The 24,179-nt window shown below is 44.8% G+C and overlaps 1 protein-coding gene across 2 annotated transcripts in view; it reads left to right on the top strand.

The window, feature by feature from the left end:
- Positions 1 to 24,179, top strand: part of kif26ab (kinesin family member 26Ab) — a 66,009-nt gene that overhangs the window by 26,421 nt on the left and 15,409 nt on the right. Inside the window, exons 4-5 of one of the 2 annotated variants that reach the window (XM_063909252.1) lie at positions 6,211 to 6,404; positions 23,409 to 23,592. In XM_063909252.1, the coding sequence (XP_063765322.1) occupies positions 6,211 to 6,404; positions 23,409 to 23,592 (378 nt within the window). Of the gene's footprint in view, positions 1 to 6,210; positions 6,405 to 20,102; positions 20,900 to 23,408; positions 23,593 to 24,179 lie in introns of those variants that run through there. The other variant, XM_063909253.1, reaches the window with a different exon arrangement.

Here is a 24,179-nt window from a genome sequence, read left to right on the forward strand (position 1 = left end):
ACAGCAATTAATACAAAGGATAAAAAAGACATTTTAGGACAATTCCATCCTGACAAAAAGTGATAACAAATGTTACAAATAATCCCCAAAAAATCTGAAAAAATATAAAGGAACATATTGCATTTAATTCAGACCTTTAAAAGACATGAAGCCCTGCAGAGGATTGGTGAGTCAGAGCTCTGCAGGAGTGCTGACCTCTCATTCCTCAGTAGTCAAGGACTCTGAGTGATCTGAGGTCAGAGGTCATCACAACACTAATCTGCCGACCTTCTCCTCAAGGGCATTTTAAATGACCACCCCAAAGCCTCACCATAACTCTTATGTGCATTAGTCTGTGCTTCGTTTGATGTCTCAGAGACATGGAATGATCTGGAGTTTAGCCCTTGTTGTCATGGGATCATGCTGTACCTTGTTTACGACTTGAGAGGATGTATTTTCATATTAACATTAGTTTTATGTTAATGTGAAAACAGGGGATTTTAGCGCCTTAGAGCATATTTTTGGCTGATGATATGTAACTTTATACTGATGTGTCTTTTCCTACCTTGAAAAACCTTTGACTTTCCGAGGTTTACAGATCAAACAGCATGCGCTCACATTGTCTAGTTCTTGCACTCCAATAATTCCCTTCATAAATATAAACTGTAATTCTACCATTTGTTCTGTGGATAGCTGCAGCCTGTTACGAGTCTTGGCAGTGTTATTTCTTTCTGCTTGACAATTGAAGACAGATTTTCACTCCTCCCTTTTATGTCAACAAATGCCTTTAAAAATGATTTATGGGAGGCCATCAAGAGCTTTTAACTGCATGTACGCAATCTAGGGAAAATCAAACAGCTGGGTACAGAAAGGAGAGGCTGCCTTGTGTTCTCCATCTATGTGTCTAAAAAGCAATTAGTGGCCCTAGAGATGGGACGAGTTGATCAATGCCACATAGCTGTGACTTGGGCCCTGCTTGGACTGAGAGAAATGTCCCTTCAGGACATAAAGTTACAAACAGCAGAAATGGGTGTTATTTTCTCAAGCTGGTTTCTTTCATTAAAAGCAGACCCTTCAGAATGACAAAAACCCACACACACTCACACGGATGCCAAAAGGCACAAGCTTCAATTCACTATTCCCTCTTAGTTTCTCCGTAGGGAAAGCATGTGGCGGTGTTCATGCGAAGAAGCAGATATGGACTTTGTGTGTGTTGGACAGAAATCCTCTCAACCAGGGAGCCTGGGGCACTCCGATGCAAAGCCCATTATAGGGCACCTTGAATCTCTCATTTGAGAAAAGGCTTTGGTTAACATCTGGAATGATGTTTGTGGTCGTAGGAATTGAAACTATCTGGCTGCCTCTTTGTAATTGGCTGACACTAGTTCAAATGGGTAGCTGCCTTGAATTGAGCAATGACACCCAAATGTGCCTTTCTGAGAGTCAGATGCACAACCCCAGAGACTTAGATAGGCTCCAGCTTCACGATTACTGAATTAATTCCAGGTGTAACTGGCTGTCTCAATAAAGAGTTGTATATATTGGAAGTGTTGTTATGCTACCATTCAAAACAAGAAATATATATAAGCAAATCTGCGATTCTCCCCTTTTACAACCATAAAATCCAGAGACACGTGTGCTAATCTACAGAGACAGAGTGCTCTTGACCCGTGAGAGTTTCCGTTATTGGCCCACTGGTTGCCTGCCGCAGCGGTTGGCTCCATTGCCACCAATTTGAAGCCCAATGGATGATCTTGGCTGCTGTTTCTTTGGCGCAGCTGTTCCCGCATGGCAACGTGCCACAGAAAGCTTCGATGACAAGAGTAGAAAAGGACCCAGGAAGGAAAGGGAATGAAAATTCTTGCCAACTTACGAAACCATATTTAGAAAAATTGTTTGGTCCTTTACTACACAGAGAGAGTTAAATGTCAGGGTGTTTTAGTCGATTCTCACCTCAGATGCATTCTGTAAGTTACAGAGGCCAGCCAAGCACGACAGCCAGATTAACACAAGGCCTATTTCACTCAGCAGTAATCGTCTGTTGACCGCTGGGATCAAAGGTCACAAGGGAGTCCTGGTACTCTCAGCATCGAGGGACAAGATGGTCTCCTGATGGGGTGGCGGCCTACGATGCTACCTTCAGACTTCACAGTTAAAGCTCCAGAGATTTTTTTTTCTTCTTAAACTCTCTCCATTATGTTCAAAACTCCTCCCCCCCCTCCTTTTTCTGCCTATTCTTTCTAGTGGCAAGCCAAGGCAAGAGGATCAGGGAGGGCTGGGGGTTAAAGGGTGGAAGGCCAGCTCATTACTGGCTCTCGGTATAAACGGGCGAGCACACATGGCTCCACTGACACGGCCTAATTACCTGACCAGGGGATAGATTGTTCTTTTCAGCCAGAATCAGGGCCAGTGCAGGTCCAAGGCTACAGAGAGCAGCTTGGCTGAGGGGCTCCCATTTTTAATACCATGGGGAATACTCTTTGATAGGAACTGTGATAAGCTCAAGTGTGTGTCTGTGCGTGTGTGTGAACCTATATCCCTGTATATAGTTTTATCAATTTTTAGCCCGCACCCCGTCTACAAACAGCTGTCCCTGTGTGCTCCCTGGAAATTTGCTGCCTCTTGATGGACTCAATCAGTGACAGATTTGATGAGCTACACACATCAGCTTCCTGCACGGCTGCGTGTGAAGTGCTCTAGTCTTTCGTGCCAGAGTGTAATGGGAGTTCCTAACCTGTCATCGACACCAGCATGGTGTGAGGCTTTCCGCTCTGGCGTCTGCGTGAGGATCTGTATTTGGCTCATTTCAGTTTGTGTTTTCTGTGGTGTACTTTCCAAGTCATAACTTCACATACCGCAGCTTGATATCAGACTTAACCTCCATGATGATGTCTCAGGAGAGCAAAACCAGACCTCTAAAACAAAGCAGTGATTCTTAACACTGATAACAAGCTCAAAGGGATGAAATGGGAAAGTGGGAATGCATGGAGAAAATGCTATGCAGACCATCGTTTGACAAATGGTCAGTGAAGCTTTTCTGGGAGAAGATAAACCCTGTGCTTTTAATATAGTAACACATTGTACTGAATGTAAAGCTAACACTCCACAATAGCCAAGCCTCTTATGTGAAGGCCAGAATGCAAGTATGTCCTCACATCCTGATGTATAGCATGCAAATGTCAGGCTTGGCATATAAATAGTGCAGCTGTCAGCCCGTGTTGACAAATGGCAGATAATAGATGGCCGGACACTTTATGAAAAAAAAGATTGTAAAAGATTTTATTTTAGGTGCCAAGCATGAATCCAGGGCAAACAGTGAAGTAAATATGCAGAAGGCCTGAACTGTGTTTATAATACATCTGCTGTCAAATGACACTGAGGTTCCAGTGCTGTGTTGTGCTTGATACAAGGTTGTTGCTGATTATACAATGTTTATGTGTCAGTGTTATAAATGTTTTTAGGAAAACGTTGGCCCTTATTTATTTAATTTCGGATGCTGAATAACCACAGAACCTGTTCTTGTCAGCTGCTATTGATCATTGTCTCACAGGATAAACTAGCGGCTCCGCTGAGGATTAACCTTTTGTCAGTATGGTGACTCCAGCTGAAGCGTAGTCACGAAGTTGGATTTTGGCTTGTATAATTAGGTCTCTCAACTCCTTCAGCTGGACTGCAGCAATCAGTGAACCACTGAAGGCTCCAGAGCTCCAGTCGAACCTTTATGCTTCATCTCCACTGAGCTAAGAGGGTTAGAAGGCTTAGTGTATGACTGGCTTCTGTTAGTGTGGTTTTAAATAATTATCAGCCGTATCCATACTTTTAACTAACTCTGTAAAAGCTCTATCACCATTAAAGAAAGATCATCTTTATAAAATGCATGACATGCGTGTCCAACATGATACATGTTGTATTGCCCTTTGTGTTTTCAGTATGAACCAGGGATGGAAATTAGCACCCGCCACACGCCATATGCGGGTGGATTTGTATGCTGGCGAGTATATTGTGTCACTTTACCAGCCACTGTGGCGAGTAATACTTTTCAGTCATATCCGATCGAATTCGCCTATCATACATGGGTCATACGGACAGACAGCTGCGCTTTCCACAACCATACAGTCAGATCGGGTCAAATTATGTGCTTCTGATTGGGCCGAAGCGGCGTGAGAATGATACTCCGACTTCTTATCCACAATTATTACTACGCGCTTAAATCAAAGTAGGCTAATCAAAGTGGAACTATTTGTTTGCGGAGAGATAAAGAATGTTGCAGGAGGCTGCCTAAACCTGCGGCCATCACAGTAGGCTATATCTGCTAGTTTAAACCAAAAATGTGGCGTTACATCACCGGGGTGAAAAGATCCGCTAATGAGAGTGTAGGCCTACTGGAGGGGGGGATAGTAGACCTACCACCGAAAAAAAGGCTAAGCGTTTTTTTACTGAGAGATGGCGAACAACAGATCGCGACAGGCTGGTGTACGAGGCAACGAGCCAGACCATGTACTGCTCAGCCTGTCGTCAGTACGCATTGGACGCTCACAGGTCAAACAACTTCATGGTGGGGACAAAAAAACCTGAAATTGGAAGCCGTGAAGGACCACGAGTCATCTAAATGTCATGTTCACGTCCTGAAAATAGCTAGTTATGTAACATTTGGAACTGGGACATTGAGGTTGACAGGTATGTTCTGTACAGTTGTGTGGACTCAGGGTTTAACATGCTGAACTGTGGTGACTTCTCTAAAAGTTTTTTTCGCTGAAGTTTTGGAGATCATCCTTTTCTATGAAGCATCTTGGATCTTGGATAGTTTGATGCACTGTCTATGCCTATGGTTTGTATTTGTAATGGTTGCAAGTGGCTTGTGCTTGTATTGTCTGTGACTGAAAGTGTTAACCTTTTCCTGAGGAAATAGGTACATTTATGAAGTTTAATGGCATAATGTTTCCCAGAATAAACATTACTTAACATGGCAGATACTTGTGTATTGTTTATCATATCATATACAGTAAGACTGTAACATTTGCAACTCAGTTCCTTGGTAGCACCTACTTATTGTATAATCAATTCTGACGAAAAAGTAGTTGGTAGGCCTACTGATTAGAAAAAAATAATATACCCTATTATATTGTAAACATTAACGCATATATATATACAGTATATATATATTGCGTATTAAAAGAGGCTGGTAAAAAAGTTGAGTGGCTGGTACATTTTAGAATCCACCAGCCACAGTGGCCGGTGGGCAAAACAGTTAATTCCCTCTCTGGTATGAACACATCAAAGAGCAAAGTAAATGAAAAGTGTACCAACATTTTATGTTATTTTCCGAGTTTTGGTTTCGAATTGATTTGGCATTGATGAGAATTTTCACTGTGAGAACTTTTTTTCAAATGATTAACACACCACATATGAACAACACAATGTATGCTGTTGTAACAAATGAAACTTAGTTTGGGAATCCGCCCAGTAATTTGGATCAGCTACAAACATTTAATGGCCATGCTACACCTGTCTATCCAGTTTCATGAATCTGGGCTTGGAGTTTTTTAGTTTTCCTGTGCACAGACAAATAGACGAACTGAGCAAAATAACATAACCTCCTGGGTCGTGAAGCAAAAATAAAGACTTACAAGTGATCCAACCAGTGTACCCTTTTTCTTTACTGACCAGAGGCCAAGGTCTGAAACAAATGCAGCTCACCTCTGTTCACCATTCAACCGCAAAGCTTCCAGGGCAGGGTGTGCCAACGCCGTTTCAATACCTCGTAAACATTTACAGAACAAACGTCATTCATCAAATTGCTGTTGATGGTATTTATTTCCTTAGAAACTCCCTCTTAGATAGTCTTAGTATAACTCAACGTATTGGACGACGTTGCTGATGAGTAAACCGCCAAATTAGCCGTGCAGGTATAGATATCATCGGGAGCAGAGTGAAGTAAATTGCTTGTGATTTAATTACTAATTAAATGTGGGTTATCACTTAATTACAGTAGGCTACAGCCAGAGCAACCTCAAGAGTGTTGCCAGAATCAATGAATGGTGCAGCATCCTTGCTGTTCTGCAGGGAGCTCTCTGCTGTGGATACTGCTGACTCCCGCTAACCGGTGCTGGCTGCAGCAGCTGCCTGTCCATCTGTGGCACAGGGGGAGTAAATGGGGTGGAAGGAAGGTGGGCAGGAGCAGTAAAACTTGTAAGTGATGGTTGTCTTATCTCTGTATCTGTGTGTCAACAGGCTCAAGGCTTGATGGGGGAAGCAGACAGGGATGTCACAGCCTCGGAGGCCTCGGTTACCAGCATGACCAGCAACAGCAGCAGCACCTTGACGCCCTGCCGGCTGAGGAACTCCAACCAACCGGGACTCCAAGCACCCGTCACCAGCACCTCCCCCTCTCCTTCCGCCTCTGCAGCAGCCTCCTTCTTCATTAGGTAGGCGCCCTTCTCATCCGTCCTGTCAAATCACACCATGGTTGAGTCTGTCAAAACGTTCAGAGATTAGATTGAGGTGCCGTGGTGCTAAATGAAGTGTTTAGTGTTTGTGTACGTACACACCTGCATGAATTCAGGCTCAAGTGTGTGTGTGTGTGTGTGTACAAGAGGAAAGCTGAATAGGAGATATGCAGAGACTTGCCTTCCAATGTCTGTCTAAGGTAGTGGTTCATGGTGTTCCTCGTGGGGCACATATTCTATGGGTATGTTGTTTTTGCCATGGTAGAATTATAGCATTGCCCTGAGATACGCACCATCATGGCACTAAATGAACCTTTAGTTACAGGCATCACTGCCTGTGAATGGAAAATAGAATTACATAATTTGATAGGAAGAGGGGGTGTCTCACGAAGGGGGCTTACGTTAAAGCCAAGTATTGTCCTGAGGTATTTTGTGTTTGGTTATTCTTTGTTTCGCTTCTCCGACTTTAAAATGGCTTTTCAGGATTTGCAGCTTTGGTCCTGATAATGGTCCTGCCATTATTTTGTGAAACCGTTTGGTCCCCATGTTCCTCAGACTGAGGGAGGGTTTTTCAGCACTGCTCGGCTCTGACGTTGTTGTTGCCCCGGAGAATACTTCAACCTCTCTAGGCGCGTGGATGGCTGGTGCAATGTGCTGCATTGTCATTGATAGATTCCTTGGCAGGCTGGTCAGTGCATACCTTCCCTGCCTCTTCTCTCCGAAGAGTGCTACACCATAATGAATGCTTGCAAATGGGAAGCTGGCTATGGATGATGCATAGGACTATTGTAGCTCTGCACCACAGGAGGTGAAGGGACTTGTGGAGTGTGACAGGATGCCCATGGGGGAACACTGTGGGGCTCAGTTTTTCTGCAAGCACCCCAAATGGATTTTGTCTTGCCAATGTTCACAGGGTCAGAGTATATCAGTGGATCCATGAGGCCTATCCTTTGACTTATGGGACATTCCTACCAATTCCAGATCCTCCACTCAATATGCAACTTCCTGTTCACACCACTTCCTGTCACAACAGAGAGGTGTGGACATCTGCTAGACAGTGTTAATTCCTGACATTGATTTATTAGTTCTCATGTTTTCTTTGGACCTGAGCTCAAAAAGAGTAGCGTATAGAGCTCATTGCAGGGAAAAAAAGAGGGAGGTGAACTTGTTTTTTCCCTGTAGCAGGTCCTGGTGGGGCAGATGGGGTGTAGGTGGAAGCGCAGTAAACGTTTCCACCTTTTATTTCATCCCAAAGATAATTTTCTGCCAAGAATGTGATGTTTTACTTGGCCCAGAAAACATAATGATGGCTTCAAACCGCATCACATTCCGCAGATACAGTAAAGTAAAGGGTGGTGGAGATGCACTGCGCTTGATTTGAAGCTCACACCCTTTTCCTGACCCTCCCCAGCTGCATGCAACAGGAATATCATCATCATCACCATCATCATCCTTTTGTTGTCTACATTTCATATTTTTGTATGCCGCTGCTGATTGAAATGTGAATCCCTAAAAGTCTAAATAAATTGAGTCAATCAACAGACTTTCTGAAAAACCTTAGTGTTTTGTACTTGATTGAAAACTCATATCTGATTAGTATTCTTCTTTGTTCACAAAAGATACAATTAGTGGGATGCATGTGTAAATCCTGAGAGCCCAGGACATAGGAGCAGAATAACCAAACAGCAGTTTCTACCCCAATGGAGGAGAGAGAGCTCCTCAGACACTTGTCTGACATTCACTAACACCGTTCCACTCAGAGATGAAATTTTAATTAGAATGCAATTAGCCCGAGTCTAGCTGCTTTAGCAAGTCTGCTGCTGAGAGAAAAGAAGAGGATGGTAAACAATAGTGATTCAACGTTTTAATTTTACATTGCAAAAATAAGTCAACCGTTCAATTGGCTACAAAAAAGCATTTAATTTGTTTCATTTAGGATGTCTACTGAGTTGAAAACTCATTTTATTATAAATGTCAATTTGACCAGAAGGTCAGAGTCACATTTTAAACCAATTCTGTGCACAAATGAGTAATGTGCCCCCACAGAATACTAATTGGTTTCCCTTAATATCTAAATTTTTTAAATTCCAAAAGAAGGAATTTTTAAATAAATGACTGAATTATTTTGATCATATTCTTAGTATTAAATATTATATTTTCTATCTTTTTCTGTTAAATGCAATCTTTTCCATTTTCCATTCCCCTGCAAACTCATATAATAACAGATAGTTGGTGTTATATGGATAGACACATTATAAATTGTGGAAAGCAAATGATTAATTTTAAAGAAGTAGTTATTAATTGAAAGGAACAAATTACTCATTTTTACACATGAGCATCAGACGGCTTAACCCTTATGCCAGAGTGTGAAATGAATAAGAATGGGCTTCTTCTGTTAGCACTGTTGGTCATGGGAATATTTGACAATAAAAGTCGGGCTATTGATGTTATGTTGTGATGTCTCTATTTTCTAAATATGAAAACGGTCTTTATTCACAGGAAGCATGTATCTTTCATCTTATCTCTTATCCAGCTTCCTGTCTTTGGTAATTGTGTAAAGCAAAGCGATGACCCCTGGGTCAGTGATGACCGATTGGCAATTAGACTGACTATACAGTCACAGAGAGACAGGAAGAGTCAAGGGTCAAACTCTGACTGGATTTGGGTGTGTGTGCATGTCAAAGTATAGCTGGAGGTGGGGTAAATGAATTTAAAGCCATGTGTTCAGCTGACTAGCACGTTAAGCACTGATTGCCTTGTGACAGAGCATATGATCACTGTATTGACACAGCATTGTGTAATGAAGGCAGGCGGAGCTCACAGCAGGAGCTGGACGGTGTGGCTAACTGCGGCCCAGCTGATCCCGCTACCCATATCTCTGTTCCATTAACACCTGCTGATTGTGCCGGTGTGTTCATTACCCACTGCGCCCGGGGGATTTGTCAGTGCACACTGCTGAGAGGAGTCGGCTGCTCACTTTGTACTTTACTTTCTAGGCTCATTTCTGAATATCAGCATCAGACAGTCTCTTTGGGCGGCTGTTGGTCCCTTGTTTATGTTTGTTTTGTGGGAGGTTTAGTACCTCATTCATTCGGCTAGCTCACACTAATCACACACTGGAGAGTTATGACTTACTCACTCTAAAGATACATGGAGGTAATGAATAGAAGAGTGTGGAAGACCATGGAGACACAGAAAAAGTCTGTAGAGATTTTTAGGCCTCGGAGGTGGCACAAAGGCTGGCGGGCGGGCTGTTGCAGGGGCAGGACGGACAGCTGTTTGTTGGAATGCGGCCCTGGAGGAGTGTCAGGAGGAAGTGTTTTTATGGTCATCCATCGCCTCTCTGCAGCTGCTGCCCAGGTGAGTGTTTGCGCGGTAATGACTGTGATTGTGCAGAAGGAATCCTCCTGTAATTGTGGCAGCAGGGCCATTTAGCCTCTGTTTTTCCTGCACACACAAGACCCTGCCTTTGTGTCAGCAACACTCATTCTGCCCTTCATCCCCCAGGCTGCTCTGAGTAACCATAGAAACAAGTCATTAGCTTGTGGGAATAAAATGTGAGGTTTTTTTTTTCTTTCAAAAGTGGAGATTGGAAATCAGGAACTTGAAATAGCCCTCTCTACCCCACTGGACTATAATTTAGTCGGCGGGAGAGGGACAAGCATCTCTTCCATAATGAATGTGTTACAAAGTGGAATTACTGCATGATCTCAAGTGCTCTTTCTTGTTCGCAACAATACATGCTGGTTGCTTTACTTAGATCCATTGTTAAATCAGTTTATAGTTTGATTGTTTATGAAGTTCTCATAAGAAAATAGGTCATTGAGTGCATCCTGTTTGTTTTACAATGGGATGCTAGTATATGTAGACTGGGGAAATACAGTAGTTCTAACATCTTTCATGGTAGAGGGGTGGCCAATACAGAGAGGCTCAAAGCAGACAAAGCAGGACAGTACTTTGTTTTGTTGGCTGTGCTGTGATTGACAGCAGGGATCTCGGTTACTGACAAATAGGCAGGGCAGATTATGTGGAGCAGAGGGGTCTGCTGAGCACAGTCGCTCTGGCCCACATGGCAGGAGGATAAACATTTAGAGCAGGACGTGGGTTGCTGCCCAGGACGAATGTGCCTGTAAGTGTTGTGATTCAGAAGACTTGCTCGGGCTCATGCTCCATCCTGACAGCATCATAGACAGGAAGTCTGTATCTGTGGAGAGGAATATTGGATTTGCTACCATGGGAGTCAAGTAAGTTATGTTGTACACAAACAACACTGAGCTCACTAGGATGCGGGATGCTCTTGATGTTTGTGTTGTACATGCAGGCAGTTTTTGATTCTACATGTTGAGCTCCTCTCTTTCCTCTCTCTCTTGCTCTCTGAGCCGCTTTCTCCTTTCCGCTGTGTGGAGTGTGCAGTTTTGTGCAGTTGTAGTTGGACTGTCTTTCTCCCTGGAGGTGAGAGGGTAATGGTTTTGTTGTCGAGCCACAGCGAGATGGATTCCTCCACCATAGCGAGAGTGTGAGCAGAATGTATAGCATGGCAGAAAACATACTGTTGAAATGCTGGCTCCATGCAGCCACAGAGGGGCTGAAATGTTAATACTACCTCCACCTCCAGAGGCTTCCTGACAAATGAGAATTGATTCATATCAATCTGTTGAATCTGAGCAACACATGCCCAGGGCAGCGAATGGCTCATCACAAGTATTGAGTGGGTGGTAGCTGTGGCGGTTGAGCTGCTCTGTGGTATTTGTCTTTGTTTACTGTTGGATAAAACACCAGCTGGCATTTTTCTGCCACAATCAGGCTGATGGGACTAATGGCTGCCTCTGTGTAGCGGCAGACGCAGCGGCAGCACCAGCTGAGGCCATGAAGGGGCTGCAGCCTGTAGATAAGCCCAGGTGTGAGTCTATCCAAGGCCTGTCAGGCGCCGTCAAGGGTGTTGATGGAGAGCCAGTCTGGCCCTGCAGCCTCAGGGATCTACAGCAGGTAGATGCATCCCACCACCCTCATGCACTCATAATCCTCCATGATTCTTGTGTAACTAACATTGTTTTCTGATATGGAGCTACAGATTTAATCTTTACCGTAGCCAACATTGTTACAGAAAAAGACCACGTCCAGATATCCTGGCTGTCTGGTATATATTGCATGCTGCACCGGGGTATGAACTGAATACTGCATGAGAAATTCTTATTTGGATTCTATGGGTTGCTCTTCACATTATCAGTGTGCAGAAAAATTGACTGCTCAGCTGGAGTACAGATTTCTCACTGTGGCAGATTCCCCAGCTCCTTTCGGGTGTCATTTCCCCGGGATATGATAACATGGTGTGATAGTGCTGTGCCCCTGCAGAATCAGGGTGATGGGCAGTGTTGTGGCAGGCAGCATGGAATCACTTGTGCCTGTCATCATGAATGGCAAACAGCTCAAGTGATAAAGAAAAGAAAAGCGGAGCGTTTGTCTCAGCCTGCGTGAGGGATAACCCCGGTGCCCTTTCTCCTGTTCCCCCAAATAAATCCCTGAGTCAGGAAGTCTGTCTGGCCCACTCATATAGCCTGCAGGGGGGCAGAGGAGGGGGGGTGCTGACAAACAAAGAGTTGAAGCGCTGACTCAAGCCTGTGCTTTCACCCTGGGTCCTCGTGTACTAAGCCCTGTGGGGAGAGGGGAAAGCTCTGCCATCAACTCCTGACGGATTCCATTCATAAGTGGAGAAATGAGAGGATGTGAAGAACAGACCTCTGTCCTGTAGGTTTGTCACCTAACATAGGGCTGCCTTTGTCTCTCAGCATATTGGTAAGAGCAATCAAAAAGGCTAGGTTGTGCGTGACTTGTTTAATGTAGGCAGGAGATGTCACGCCATCAGCATAGGTCTATTTCCAGCTTTGTTTGCCTTCCCAACTGGATAGCGGCTCCTACAGTTGCCAACAGGGATCCATGATCAGCACATTAGTGTTTAGTTATTATGCTCAATCCTCTAGACTCCATCCTGTTGAATGGATCCAATGCATCGGGGCCTGTGGGGGCGGAGGGGTGCCATCTAAACATCTTTAGTGTCCCTCAGTGAAAGGTGTCATGCAAATGGCGTCTATTATCTTTGCCATTACTGTCACTTCTGCATCAGTTTGAGACAGTGTGAGAGGGCTGTGGAATAAGAAAGAAAGGATTGCTATAGCTGGTGGTAGGGAATACACATTTTATGACCCATTGTGTATGCAGAATAGAGCCTGTGGCCTCTGCTCCCATGAGCTGCCTTTTATGTCTTACAATCCAGAGAAAGAAAGATGGCTCCTGGTGGCGCTTCACTTCAGGCATCACTGCTCCTCAGTATTCAGCCTACTATTTAACATGAATAACTAATAGCTGCCTCATCAGTGGTTGGAGGTTGATTTCCCCATACGCTAGTGCTTGATTTTCTTTTTTTTAGACACACAGCATCCCTATCCTTCTGTTTGTCCACAGAAGGGCCGAGTTTTTACGGATGGAGCTCAGATTACCTCTGTGGATAAGGCCATTGTCATGACAGGTGGTTTAGCGTTTACCTCATCACCCACAGCCTCAGTTGCTGAAACATTTCACCATCATCACTCTGCCTCCTTTTGAAAAAGAAATCTCCCTCAACAGGTTTGTGCCGGAGGGTTTAGTAGTTCAAACAGCAACATTGCAGCTGAGGGGAATACAAAACAAGGAATTACTGAACCGATGAAACCCACTATATATTGAGTTTAGAATCTGCAAATGTAGACAATTAACCTTTGGGTTCACTTTAGTCTGCTGTAATAAATACATAACGATCAACATTAAGACACGGAGGACAACATAATAGTGTGTTTACTACATCATCTTTGCACCACTATGAACTTCTACGTGGAGAATTAGTTAAGATTAAGAGTTATTATGTCAGATATTATGCCATCAACCTTTTCTCTCTGGACAAATGCAAAACGGTTTTAACCAAAGTTAAAGTAGCAATGATGATTGATGTCCTCTGTGTTTCTGTGCTTTCCTCATGCACAGCTTTTTGAATGGAGAGGATTATAGCCTATAATCGGTTCACGACCCAGCACGTGAGAGCCAACTGCAGTGTGCTAAAAATCCCATTATCCCCATACGCTGTATGTGGCCCAGTGCTGTGTGTTAGCTCTGTGGTCGACTTTATGAGTGTGTGATACAGGATAAACTGCTTAACTGAAATAATGCGGTTGTAGTCACTAACATCTTAGCGGCGGTTCTCAGGGATACATTTTCCCATTCAGTTAGATTAGTGCTCCCCTTTTCAATATACACCCGTGATGCCTTTATTGATCCAAATAAGCATTTATTCCCTCTATCTAAAGACATGTCGCTTCATCTTCTATTCCAAGAACTGCTATCATGACCATCTCCCTGACCGTACAGCTCATTTCACCTGACTTGGACGCCCTCTAGTTTTTGTTGGGTTGCATATTGACTTGAATATAGATGAAAGATTACGAAACACGTGTTAGAAGTCCCCTCCCCCTTGCGTTCTGTCTCTTCGAACGGACCACTGATTAATCACTCCCAAATGTTCTCAGCAGCCTGCAGGCCTGTTTGTTGTGATAGCCTCTGTGTGTGGAAGTGCAAATAAATAATCGCTAGGTGTCTTACCCTGGCACCAGGTGATTAATGAAGCAGAGAAATGGAGCAGAAGTATGCTGCCTTTTTTTTTGCCTCTGTCTGTCTTTTCCAAACTCATCATTCTCCCTTCCTTCTGATAAAGTGTTGTGAATTAATCTTTCGAGGACGTTATATTTGATTGGGGGGAATTCCATGTTGCTAATAGTCCTCATTTATCTTTCGTACATCAAATATCCTGTCTCCACTGTGTTCTGGACAGGAGGCAGTAAACATCACTTAGTCAGCGATGACTTGTCGTGAGCTCTTCTTCTCGAGAAGTTTTCAAGGCAAGGCGTGGGTGGGATGCTAGGTGAATCAGAGTTCAACATGTGTTTTGAAAATATGAAGTTATTTCAGTGATAGCAGCCTTGGAGAGAGAAGCATTGCAGAATACCTGGAGCAGTGTCTGAGGAGCAGAGCAAAAACGCACTGGAAGAGATGAAAGCAGCTGTTAATCTTTGTCAGCAGTGCCAGGGGTGGGGGGTGATGGGGGGATGCAGTCTGCAGAGCTGGGAGGAACATGTCTTCATTATCACCTGTCACCCATCAGCTGAAAAGTGAATTTTTCCCAACACTTTTTTGCTGCCTGAACCAATTTTGACATAATAGCCGAGCACTTTCCCCACTCGCACCCAAAGATGTCATTTCCTGGAAGCCTCTTGGAAACAAGTGAGGGTCGATTACTAAAGATATTCCTTCGAAGGCCTTTTGACTCTCCTTGCAGGTACTGTATCTCCAATACTAGCCTCTAGGGGCCTTAAATTGTCTCCTTTATCTCCTTGACTGACAAATGGGTCATGCAGAGCTAATGCCAATGTGCTTTGTTCACCTCTCCATGGCCTAATGCTCAAGCTATTTAAGGCCATATTAGCAAGATGTGATGCTGAATGCTACTACGAACAACAAAATAAACTTTGAATTGACTTGTAACCCCTGACTTTTACCCTTAGATTTCTTTCCTTTGCTTGTCTTAAGCCCTCCTTAAGCCTCTAACTTGACAAGCTTTGTGGCCTTTCAGTGGTGGGATGGCTATGGGTAGAGGGGGTTTGTGGGTGTGGGACTGTGTAGGGTGTCTGACACTTTATTGGCAGAGCATTAAACACAAAAAACACCGGATGTTGGTGTTACCACAAAAAGGGTTTGTCACACATGCAAAGGGTAACTGCACCAACCATACTCCCTCCTCCATCATCAAGGGTCTAACCTTGGCACAGACGCAAAGCATCGTGTTTGTCTTTTTCTAGGGGACAATCTGTTTGGGTTGTGATGTCCAAAGGAAATTGAAGGTGAATCAGCCAACCAAAGTTACTTTGATATTTCCGACAAAAATCTGAGTAAAATTAATGACGATGTTGCTTTTTCTTCTGCGCTTACATCCACTGTTGCTGTCAGACCAAAACAGGCTTTCTTGAATATTGATGAGTTTTTCACTTTTTGGGGCCAACTGTTCCATTTATTCTTGGCTGACTGGGGATTCCCATCTTTGGGAATAAAGCAATTCCAAGCTGGCTGTGGCATAGCCCCAACGATCATTTTTTCCTGTTTCCTTCTCAGGCAGAAAATGATTTACCTCCTCATGGACAGCATCTAGCTGGCACAGAGCCAGGCCCCCTGATCGAAGAGAGGACTTGGCTGTGCTGCTCTCTCTCTTGCTGCCTCTTTCTTTATTTCTGTCTCTTTTCCTCCTTCCTCTTCCGACTGTATTTGGAGTTTCTTTATCCTATTCCATCTCAGTGCTCCCAATTTTTCTTTTCATCACATCTTTCCTTCTTTATTCCCTGTTATCTACTTGCACTCCCTTTCTTTCTTCCATGGGGTTTCAAATGATCCCCGTTATTCAAGCCATTCTCCAGAGGATGCCCTCATCCCTCGTTTTCCAGCTCAGTCCACAGATCGTTTCAAAAGAGTTTTGAGGGGGCTGTGACAGAACAGGTTTACAAACTCTTGTTAGAATTTGATTAAAGCAAGTCAATTGCACAAGGTGAAATTAGTTTTGTTGGGAATCTTTTTTTGTATTCACAGATGTTGCATGAATGCATTTGGCCTTACCTAATTGGCCGGGGATTGGTTCAGGAAAGATGTGCGTGCAGCCTTGGGCTGTCAGCAGTCAGCGCACAAATGATGCCCCATTTGGTATTCCGTGTCCAAGGCCAGACGCTGTGCAGGAACAAAAGCCTTGTTGGACACCTTGATCGCACAAAGCGCTTTTCTAAAAGGCGTTGGTCCAATGTGTTTGGAAGGTGCCAATATCCTGATATGGCTCTGCTAACTGGACATCACATTCATAGCTGTATAGCTTAGCTAGGATCAGTTTATCTATTTCTGAGGATTTATAGGAAGTGTATAAATCCTAGCCTGGAGGTGTTTGGCTACTTCCTGCAAACTGCTGTTGTGTAAACTGACACAGGAGCTCTACCTTCAGACTGCCATTAAAACAGCCAGGCAGGAGCAAAACGGGCTGGCTGTCAGCAGAAACCTTCTGAGCTTTGGATTGATAAGATTCAGCTGACAGCCAGATAAGCCTGTTGGTTCTCTCTTCCATTTTAATACATCTTGGGCTGCTGAAGGAGAGAGGAAACACATTTTTTCAAAAATGACTGGAAAGATCTGGGTTTTGGTTGATAGTAATCTGAATGATAAGACAACCAGACTGCAAGAAATGTCTGTTTCTCTATCTTCAGGTGGGAGTTTTTTTTCTTCGGTGAACCAGAATTGCACTTTCTTTTGCTACAGTACAATTCACATTTGTTGAACCACATTCCAAGATGAATCAGTATATTCAGGATGTTTCAGCCTCAGGCATTTTTTTTGTTTGGAGTGATTTAGGATAAGGGAAAGGAAGTGAGAAAAATTAATGTTTATACCAGTGGTCCCTTGATTGCAGGGGGACTATAGAAAGGAGACAGGCTCACAACCAGACTAAACCCCAGCGCCACACAGGAGGCTCCAAACGTCTTTGTCATACATTCAACAGCCTGCTCCTCTGTTATAGTCCCCGTGTGCCTAATGCTGTGTCTCTCAGGTAACCCAATCCACATATTTCTTTGGTTATTTTAAGATCCCACCCTGTGTGACCCCCTGAGCTTTTAGTGTTGGGCTAATGCATATATTTATACATGAATGGCCATAAATCTGGTGGATGCGGACACTCACAGCAAACTGTCTTTCTTTACTGACCCATATTAGACACAGCTAGAATGGTTGACTTTAAGAAAAAGCGTTTTATGGTAAGAGAAGCATTCGTCTCATACTTAAAGATCGGCATCCTGACCTCGCTTGTAAATCTTGTCTGGGTGGGCCCTTATGCTGCCAGGACTGGTTGGCAGAGTATGACATCATCTCCCCTCTCTGTGCACCACATGAATCTGTGTGTGTTCACAGGCTGATGTCATGCTTGCTTAATGACCACTGAAGCCGAGCTGTGGCTGGCCAGGCTGCTGGTGACCAGGACCGTTGAGGGTAACACAGAGATTTTATTTCACGCAGATTTATTATAATTCATACAGCAGTATCTGTCTGCACTGCAGAGGCTAAACATCAGTACGGTGCTCTTGCTTTAACTAAAGTCTGAATCCATCTACCAGCTCAGTTGGTAGATTTATGTTATCCCCCCACACCTTTGGGGCACAGGGCTGTTTGATCGTGTCAAGGGCAGCCCATCGATAAGACAGTGTGTACTGATTTTAGCTCGAGGGAGGTTTCCTATTGATTATCTTACGGCTCAAAAGCAGAACACCTCACCTGAAAGACCAACACCCATCCAGTCTAATCAATCATGGCTATCTGCTGATATGGCATTATAGGCTGTCTGTGTCTTCAGCATCCACTAACATGGCTTCAACAACTACAAAAATCTCACAAATGCCTTCATTACTGAGTTCAGGATCAATTATGAATGTCTCCAGCAGCGAGGGAGCCTGACTCATTGTGCTGTAGTCATAATCATTGCATGCTGTTGAGCCTGGCTGGAGCCCAGTGTTCCCATCTCCATTCATAAAGAGCCGACCTGCTAATCATCAGCAGTGTGAGGCAAACTCTGTGGGGGGGTGAAAGGTAAAGCACCCTGGTATCAGACCCAATGATCTGATCCCTGCATGAATGGCCAAAGCTTTGTTATCTTGTCTGCAGAGGGAAAATAAGGAGAATCACAAAAAGGAAATGTCAAGGATAGTAAATGTGACAAACATGGTAATTAGCCACAGACCGGGGCTACCTAAAGAGGTGTATAGCTGGCCAGGAGAACAGAGAGAAATGCACAAACAAGCTAATGGTTGAACCAGCTAATGATTCTCCGGGGCAGAGGAATTTTTCCTGGTAATTTCACAAAGCTTGAAAAGAGGACTGGAGCTATTATTGACAGTGGGCCAAAGTGAGGCTTTGAAAGCAGCAGGCGCACACAGCTTCCACCCTCTCTGTTCTGCGGTCATTGACCTGCTCCTCCTCACTCACTGTCACTCCCTTTATAGGTAAGGACAAAATCTAGATGTCCTTCCTGGAACAAAGGCAACAGGAGACCTTTAATTGCAAACGATCCTTGATTTTACATCTGTCTTGCTTTGGCTCATTTATATATATTACAATCATTATCGGTCCCTGAGGTCTGTTCATAAGGAGACAGTGATGGAACTAACAGGCTATCAGGACCCTCCCAACTGTGGCTGTTCCACATTATGACGTCATTTTGATGTATAACACTTGAAATCACAATAAGGGTTGTAGCAATGAACTGAGAATAATTACCCGTTGCATTGTCAGAGTGACCAGTGTGCATATTAGTATTGTCTCAGGCTCATCTACTGTTGCCATTCAGGATCCTAAGTGTAAAAGTAGCACGTGGCAGAGCTTCAGGAGGCTTGCTCTTTAAAATCAGACCAGCTCAGGCAAATTAATATGGACACACTGCAGAAAAGCAGAGGTAAGCATGGCAAGGAGTACAATAAAGGTTATGTGATATATCAAACAGCTTTATTACCACAGTATACTTTGCTCTCAAAAAAAAAGCAGTGGTGGATTTTCTGTTTTTGTGTCTTCAAAATTTAATCCGGCTGAGTTCATATCAGGGGCACTGTGTCGGAGGGAGAGAGGCAGAGAGAGCTTGGTGTGGGTTTGTGTACTTTCATCTAGCAAGTCTCACACCCACTCTGTCTGCCGATATGTTGTAGTAGGCACTCTGCAGCCAAAGCAGCAGCCTTTCAAAAAGGCTGGCTGGTCGGGGGGCTGAGAGGGCTTACTGGTAAATTGGCAGCCCAGGGAATACAGGGTACTCTCACCCCAGCGCTCGCCCACTCGCATGCTTTCATTCCCCTTTTTACCCTTGACCATTGACTGACTGCACTCTTTCTCACTGGCAAGCATAAATCTACCTTTCTAAGATGTCATCTGTTCATTGTTTGTCCTCTCCCCCACTCTCCCTCACTTTGACTCTTTTTTTTAATCTCTCTCAGCGTTCCAATTGACTCAGAGCATCGTTCATTCAGGCAATCCATCTTTCTGCTCTTAAGTATATCCTCCCTTATCTGTGTGTCCCTCCTTATGATTAATAACGCTCTCAATCATCGGGCTAATTACAACCTTCAACAAAGGCAAAAAAAACACAAATGTGCACAAGTGTACACTCACTAGCCGCACATACACTCTCGTGCTCATGCATTCATGCACTGTAGGCATACTAACCAAATCTGTTTGAAGTGAGGGACCCTAAAAGAAGAGAAGGCTCCTGTATGCATTAAGTATTCATGTGACGTGTGGTGGGGGGCATACATGTGCGTGTGTGTGTGTGCGCGCTGGGGTAGAGAGAGAAAGAGAATACTCGCAAATTGCGCCGCCAGCACCCAGCAATCGAGCGCTGACACCTCGTCTGGCAGTCGGAGGGAAAAGGGGCTGGGCTGAGTAAAGAAAGAGAGAGAGGGAGAGGAGGGCGGCAGTGAGAGAGGAGGGAGTTTGCCTGTGTGTAAGTGTGTGTGTGAGAGAGAGAGAGGCAGGCAGGGAGAGAGAGAGACACGGCAGGACAGCTGCCAGCATTTCTCCGATAACAGTGGAAGGACCGAGAGGCGGAACAGGAGTAGGAATTCTACTCATTCTCAGCCAGCCAAGGAAGTCTTCCAGTCCAGCCAAGCGTGCTGAATCTCTCCCCCTCCTCCCGCCTGTACGCAGCAGAGACTCCGGGAAGGACCTGGGCATCAGGACCTGAAACCACTTACAGCAGACACACCACAGTGGATTTACCTAATGAGAGACAACCATGCTGCCTCTGGGAAGAATGCAGACTTGGATGTGAAGGAAGGAGGGAAAAACTGAGTTGGAGAGCAAGCTGTTGCTGGGTTTCTGCATCACTAAACTTTTTCTGGAGGAAGAAGCATGGAGAGAGTAAGAGGTGCTTAAGTGGCGCATGAACAGAGGAGGTTCTCCTTCTCATCCTGACCTTCTCCTTACCTTCCTCCTACAAGGCTCTCTGGACTACCTGCTCACTGTGAAGCTCCTGCAGGCTACTCATCCTGTCTGCCCACCTCCACCCTGCCCCACCTGGCGTTCCATTTAGCTAGTATGACGCCCACGCCTCCTCCTCCTCCTGGTTCTTCCTTCGCCCCCCCAGCTTCTTACAAACCTCTGTGAAATCAAGTGGAACCTCGATGATTGCGATCGGAGCAAAGAGGACCCCTGTGCCCCAACTACTGAGCAGCCCCGCCTCGCTCTGTTCTCTGCGACTGCATGTGCCGGCGTGTCAAATGTACAAGTAATGGAGAACAGTGACAACACAGACATGGACCGCAAAGTTGAACTCTATCGGTTGTCTGTTTTTTTACTATAAGCATAAGCCAGATAATGGATTGGAAGGAGCTGTAAGTACACCATTGCAGCATGTTCTTTACTGGTGCATGTTGAAACAAACCTGTGGTTCAGTTTATACAGCAGAGTATACACAGTGTGGGAATATTTTGTACAAACTTGAAATGCGCAGCTTCTCCTTTGAGTGTTTAGACAAAGTTGTGTATGGAAACAGCTTCATTAGCATGGAGATTGGGAGTGAACAGGTGGACAAGCTGTTGTGGGCGAAGAAATCTGAGACTCCCCTCACCGCCTATTTTCCATTGACTGATCATATAGTTGGGCAAGGCATCGAGGGAAGGAGGGAGCGAGGGAGAGATAGAGAGAGAAAGTGACAAGCAATTAATTTCCCTGTGCGCATGTGGTTGTTGTGGGGAAAAAAAACAGCAATATCATCTTTTTTTCTCACCTACCTTGAAGAATACACGTGCACCAGTCGTCATTGTGCAGCATGAAAAAAAACTCAAGGTTACAAGCACTGCTTCAGGTTGTGAACACTCCCTCACTGCTCAAGACTGTTATAAATCAATACAGTACACTTGCCTTTTTTCCCTACATGTTGACTCCTGATGCTTGATTTATCTCTCTGCTGGAAGAGGAAGGGGACAGAATGAGGTGAACGAGAGAGAGTGAGAGACAGAGACAGAGAGACAGGGTACATTTATCTTGAATGAAGACTGCGGAAACAAATGCGCATACACACTCACACACACACACAGACACACAGACACACAGACACACACACACACACACACACACACACACACACACACACACACACACACACACACACACACACACAGACGTGGTCGCACGCAGCACGTGTACTCCGGTGTAGTTTCCCCTTTCTCTCTCTCCATCTCACATTCATCTATTCCATCTCATTTTTTTGCAGTCACACGATCCGTCTCGCATGCTATCACACATAGGCAGCTCCCTGGGGAGAGCCTTCTCCTGTAGCCTCCTTGGATGCAATAATTATTCCATCAGCCGGCAGTGTGTTCCCTGATTGTGCTCTTGGGCTGTCGCTGCAGGGGGCGTACAGTGGAGAGGGGAGTGTTGAGGAGACGAGGGGGGCCGGTTGTCACTCCAGGACGCAGGGAGAGGAAAGTGGAGGGGGGTTTGTGATTTTTTTTTGTCAGATTTTGTCAGCAGCCCACCCAGTCCTGTCCGGAGCCCAGAGCAGGGCTAATGAGCTCAGGCTGGCCTATTAGGAAACTGCTCACCAGGACACACGTGGCTTTTTATGCTCTTTCACATGCCCTGCTTCTTTTACTGCTCCTTATATTCCTTGCTCTGCAGATTTCTCGTCTTTCAATCTCTCAGTTTAATTTTCTTTCATGCCGCTTGCCACTCGTTTCCCCGTGTTGACAATAACATCTTTGTCTGCCCCGCATTGCTATCAAATCTTGACTGCTTTAATGAAAACCATTTGAGTGCATTTGAATTTCATCAGAGTATTACTTTCCTCCATGACCTTGAGTTTCCAGCTGCAGTGTTAGCTGATCCAGGGCGATGCCATACCTGGAACCACTCTAAAGTCTGGCCAGATTCCCTGCAGGCAATGCAGACATATTGGTGCTATCCTTTGAGTTTCAGGAGGTTAGACAGAAAGGAGTGCATGTGCCTGATTCAGTTGGCCCTGTGACCAATCCATGTCTCCCTAGCACGACTCTGGGAGACAAGAGGCCAGGATGATAGTAGATTTTAATTAGAGCACTGTCAAAAAACTGGATTCAGTTACAGCAGAGGGTTCTGTTGGATGCCAGCACAGCAGAACTCATCAGGCAGACATGTCTCAAAGAGAGAGTTGGGTTTACCTGCCTGCCTCTCAACTGCAGGTTCTGGCCAACACGTCTGAAGTAAATGATCAAAAATCCCGACAACAGCACATGCTCAAGCTTTGACTTAAAATAATGGGTGAAAACTATTCTAATTGCTTTGCTTTGGTATCCCAGAGAGCAGTGTTCCAGCATTACTCTCCTGTCATGTCTATGACGATTGTTTTTTGTTTGATCAAGATGAATGCATGCGTTTACTGTGCCTTCCTGCTATGACAGCCTTTATTTAGTCCCTGACAGGCAAAGAGCCTCGCCTGGTAATAATTTATCTTATGGATTTGCAGTTTCTGTAGCAAAATCAAGGTATAAGAGCACTCTCGAGTTGAAGTGGAGGTGCTGAAGCATTATCATTCTTGGCAGGGGAGTTGGAGGTGGGAGTTGTAAGAAAAAGCAGTTTTTAAAGTGGGAAATGGTCGGGAGTGGTGGCACCGTGTAGCTCTTCTGCTGACTTTGTTTTCTTTAGGGGAACTAAAAGGAGCTTGTTGACCTTATGTTACTGTTTCAGCGTGGGATTTCTAAAGGCTTTGCAGCACACCCTTATAAAAACTTGGCTGGATACCATGCTATGAGAAAACACAACAGGACTAAAAAAAAAAAGGATTTGCTTATGTATGAACTGTATGGATTTGTGGTTTCTAAGTTTAGCTTCAACCTCAAAGTCTTGTTTTTTTTGTCTTTGCAGGGCAGCTCAGAAGCTGAACCTGTCCTCTAAGCGGAAGAAGCACCAGCCCTCACTGCTCCACCCGCAGGAGCCCTCCATTTACCCCACCAACTTCAGCGGCATCCTGCAGGTCTCGCCGCCCGCTGCCCCGCCATGCCTGCTCCGAGCCGTGTCCAAAGTGAAAGAGAACCCAGGGATGGGAAAGGTGAGAACAGACCTGAAGGCATAACTCCAATGCTTGTAGAGTACAGATACATGGAGAGTCTGCTCATGTAAGCCCCATTAACCCCCCGCTACACAACCACACCCCCACACAGATCCAAACAGACCCCTATTTAAAGGGGAGAATGCAGGGTGGTGACACACTGGTCCGCAGGCAGCGTGCCGTCTGGTCCAGTCCATGCAGATGCAGTCAGATAAGCCTCCTGGAATGTCATGAATTCATGCCGTTTGTGAGAACAGCATTCCTCTGTCTGAAAACAGAAAGACAGCTAAAACTATAATCCACAAAACTGAGGACTCATGAACAGCAGGATCTCTAATTCCATTTTAGGTACTGTGTGCAAGGATGAAAGTCAGGCTGGCAGCAGTAGGACGGTCATTAAACAAAGCTGTATAAACACATCGCTCTTCCTTTGTGGTTTATTTGGTATTGTTTGTCTGAGCAGCGTCCTGTATTTCTGAGGCAGAAGAAGTCCCCTAACAAGATTAGATCCCACCTGGATAGGAAGTGCTCGCTTCTGTTGCCAGGTATCCAGACGGTTGAAATTTTGACACATATTGTAAATCTTC

This window comes from Eleginops maclovinus, chromosome 19, assembly GCF_036324505.1.
Source record: "Eleginops maclovinus isolate JMC-PN-2008 ecotype Puerto Natales chromosome 19, JC_Emac_rtc_rv5, whole genome shotgun sequence".
Lineage (NCBI taxonomy): Eukaryota > Metazoa > Chordata > Actinopteri > Perciformes > Eleginopidae > Eleginops > Eleginops maclovinus.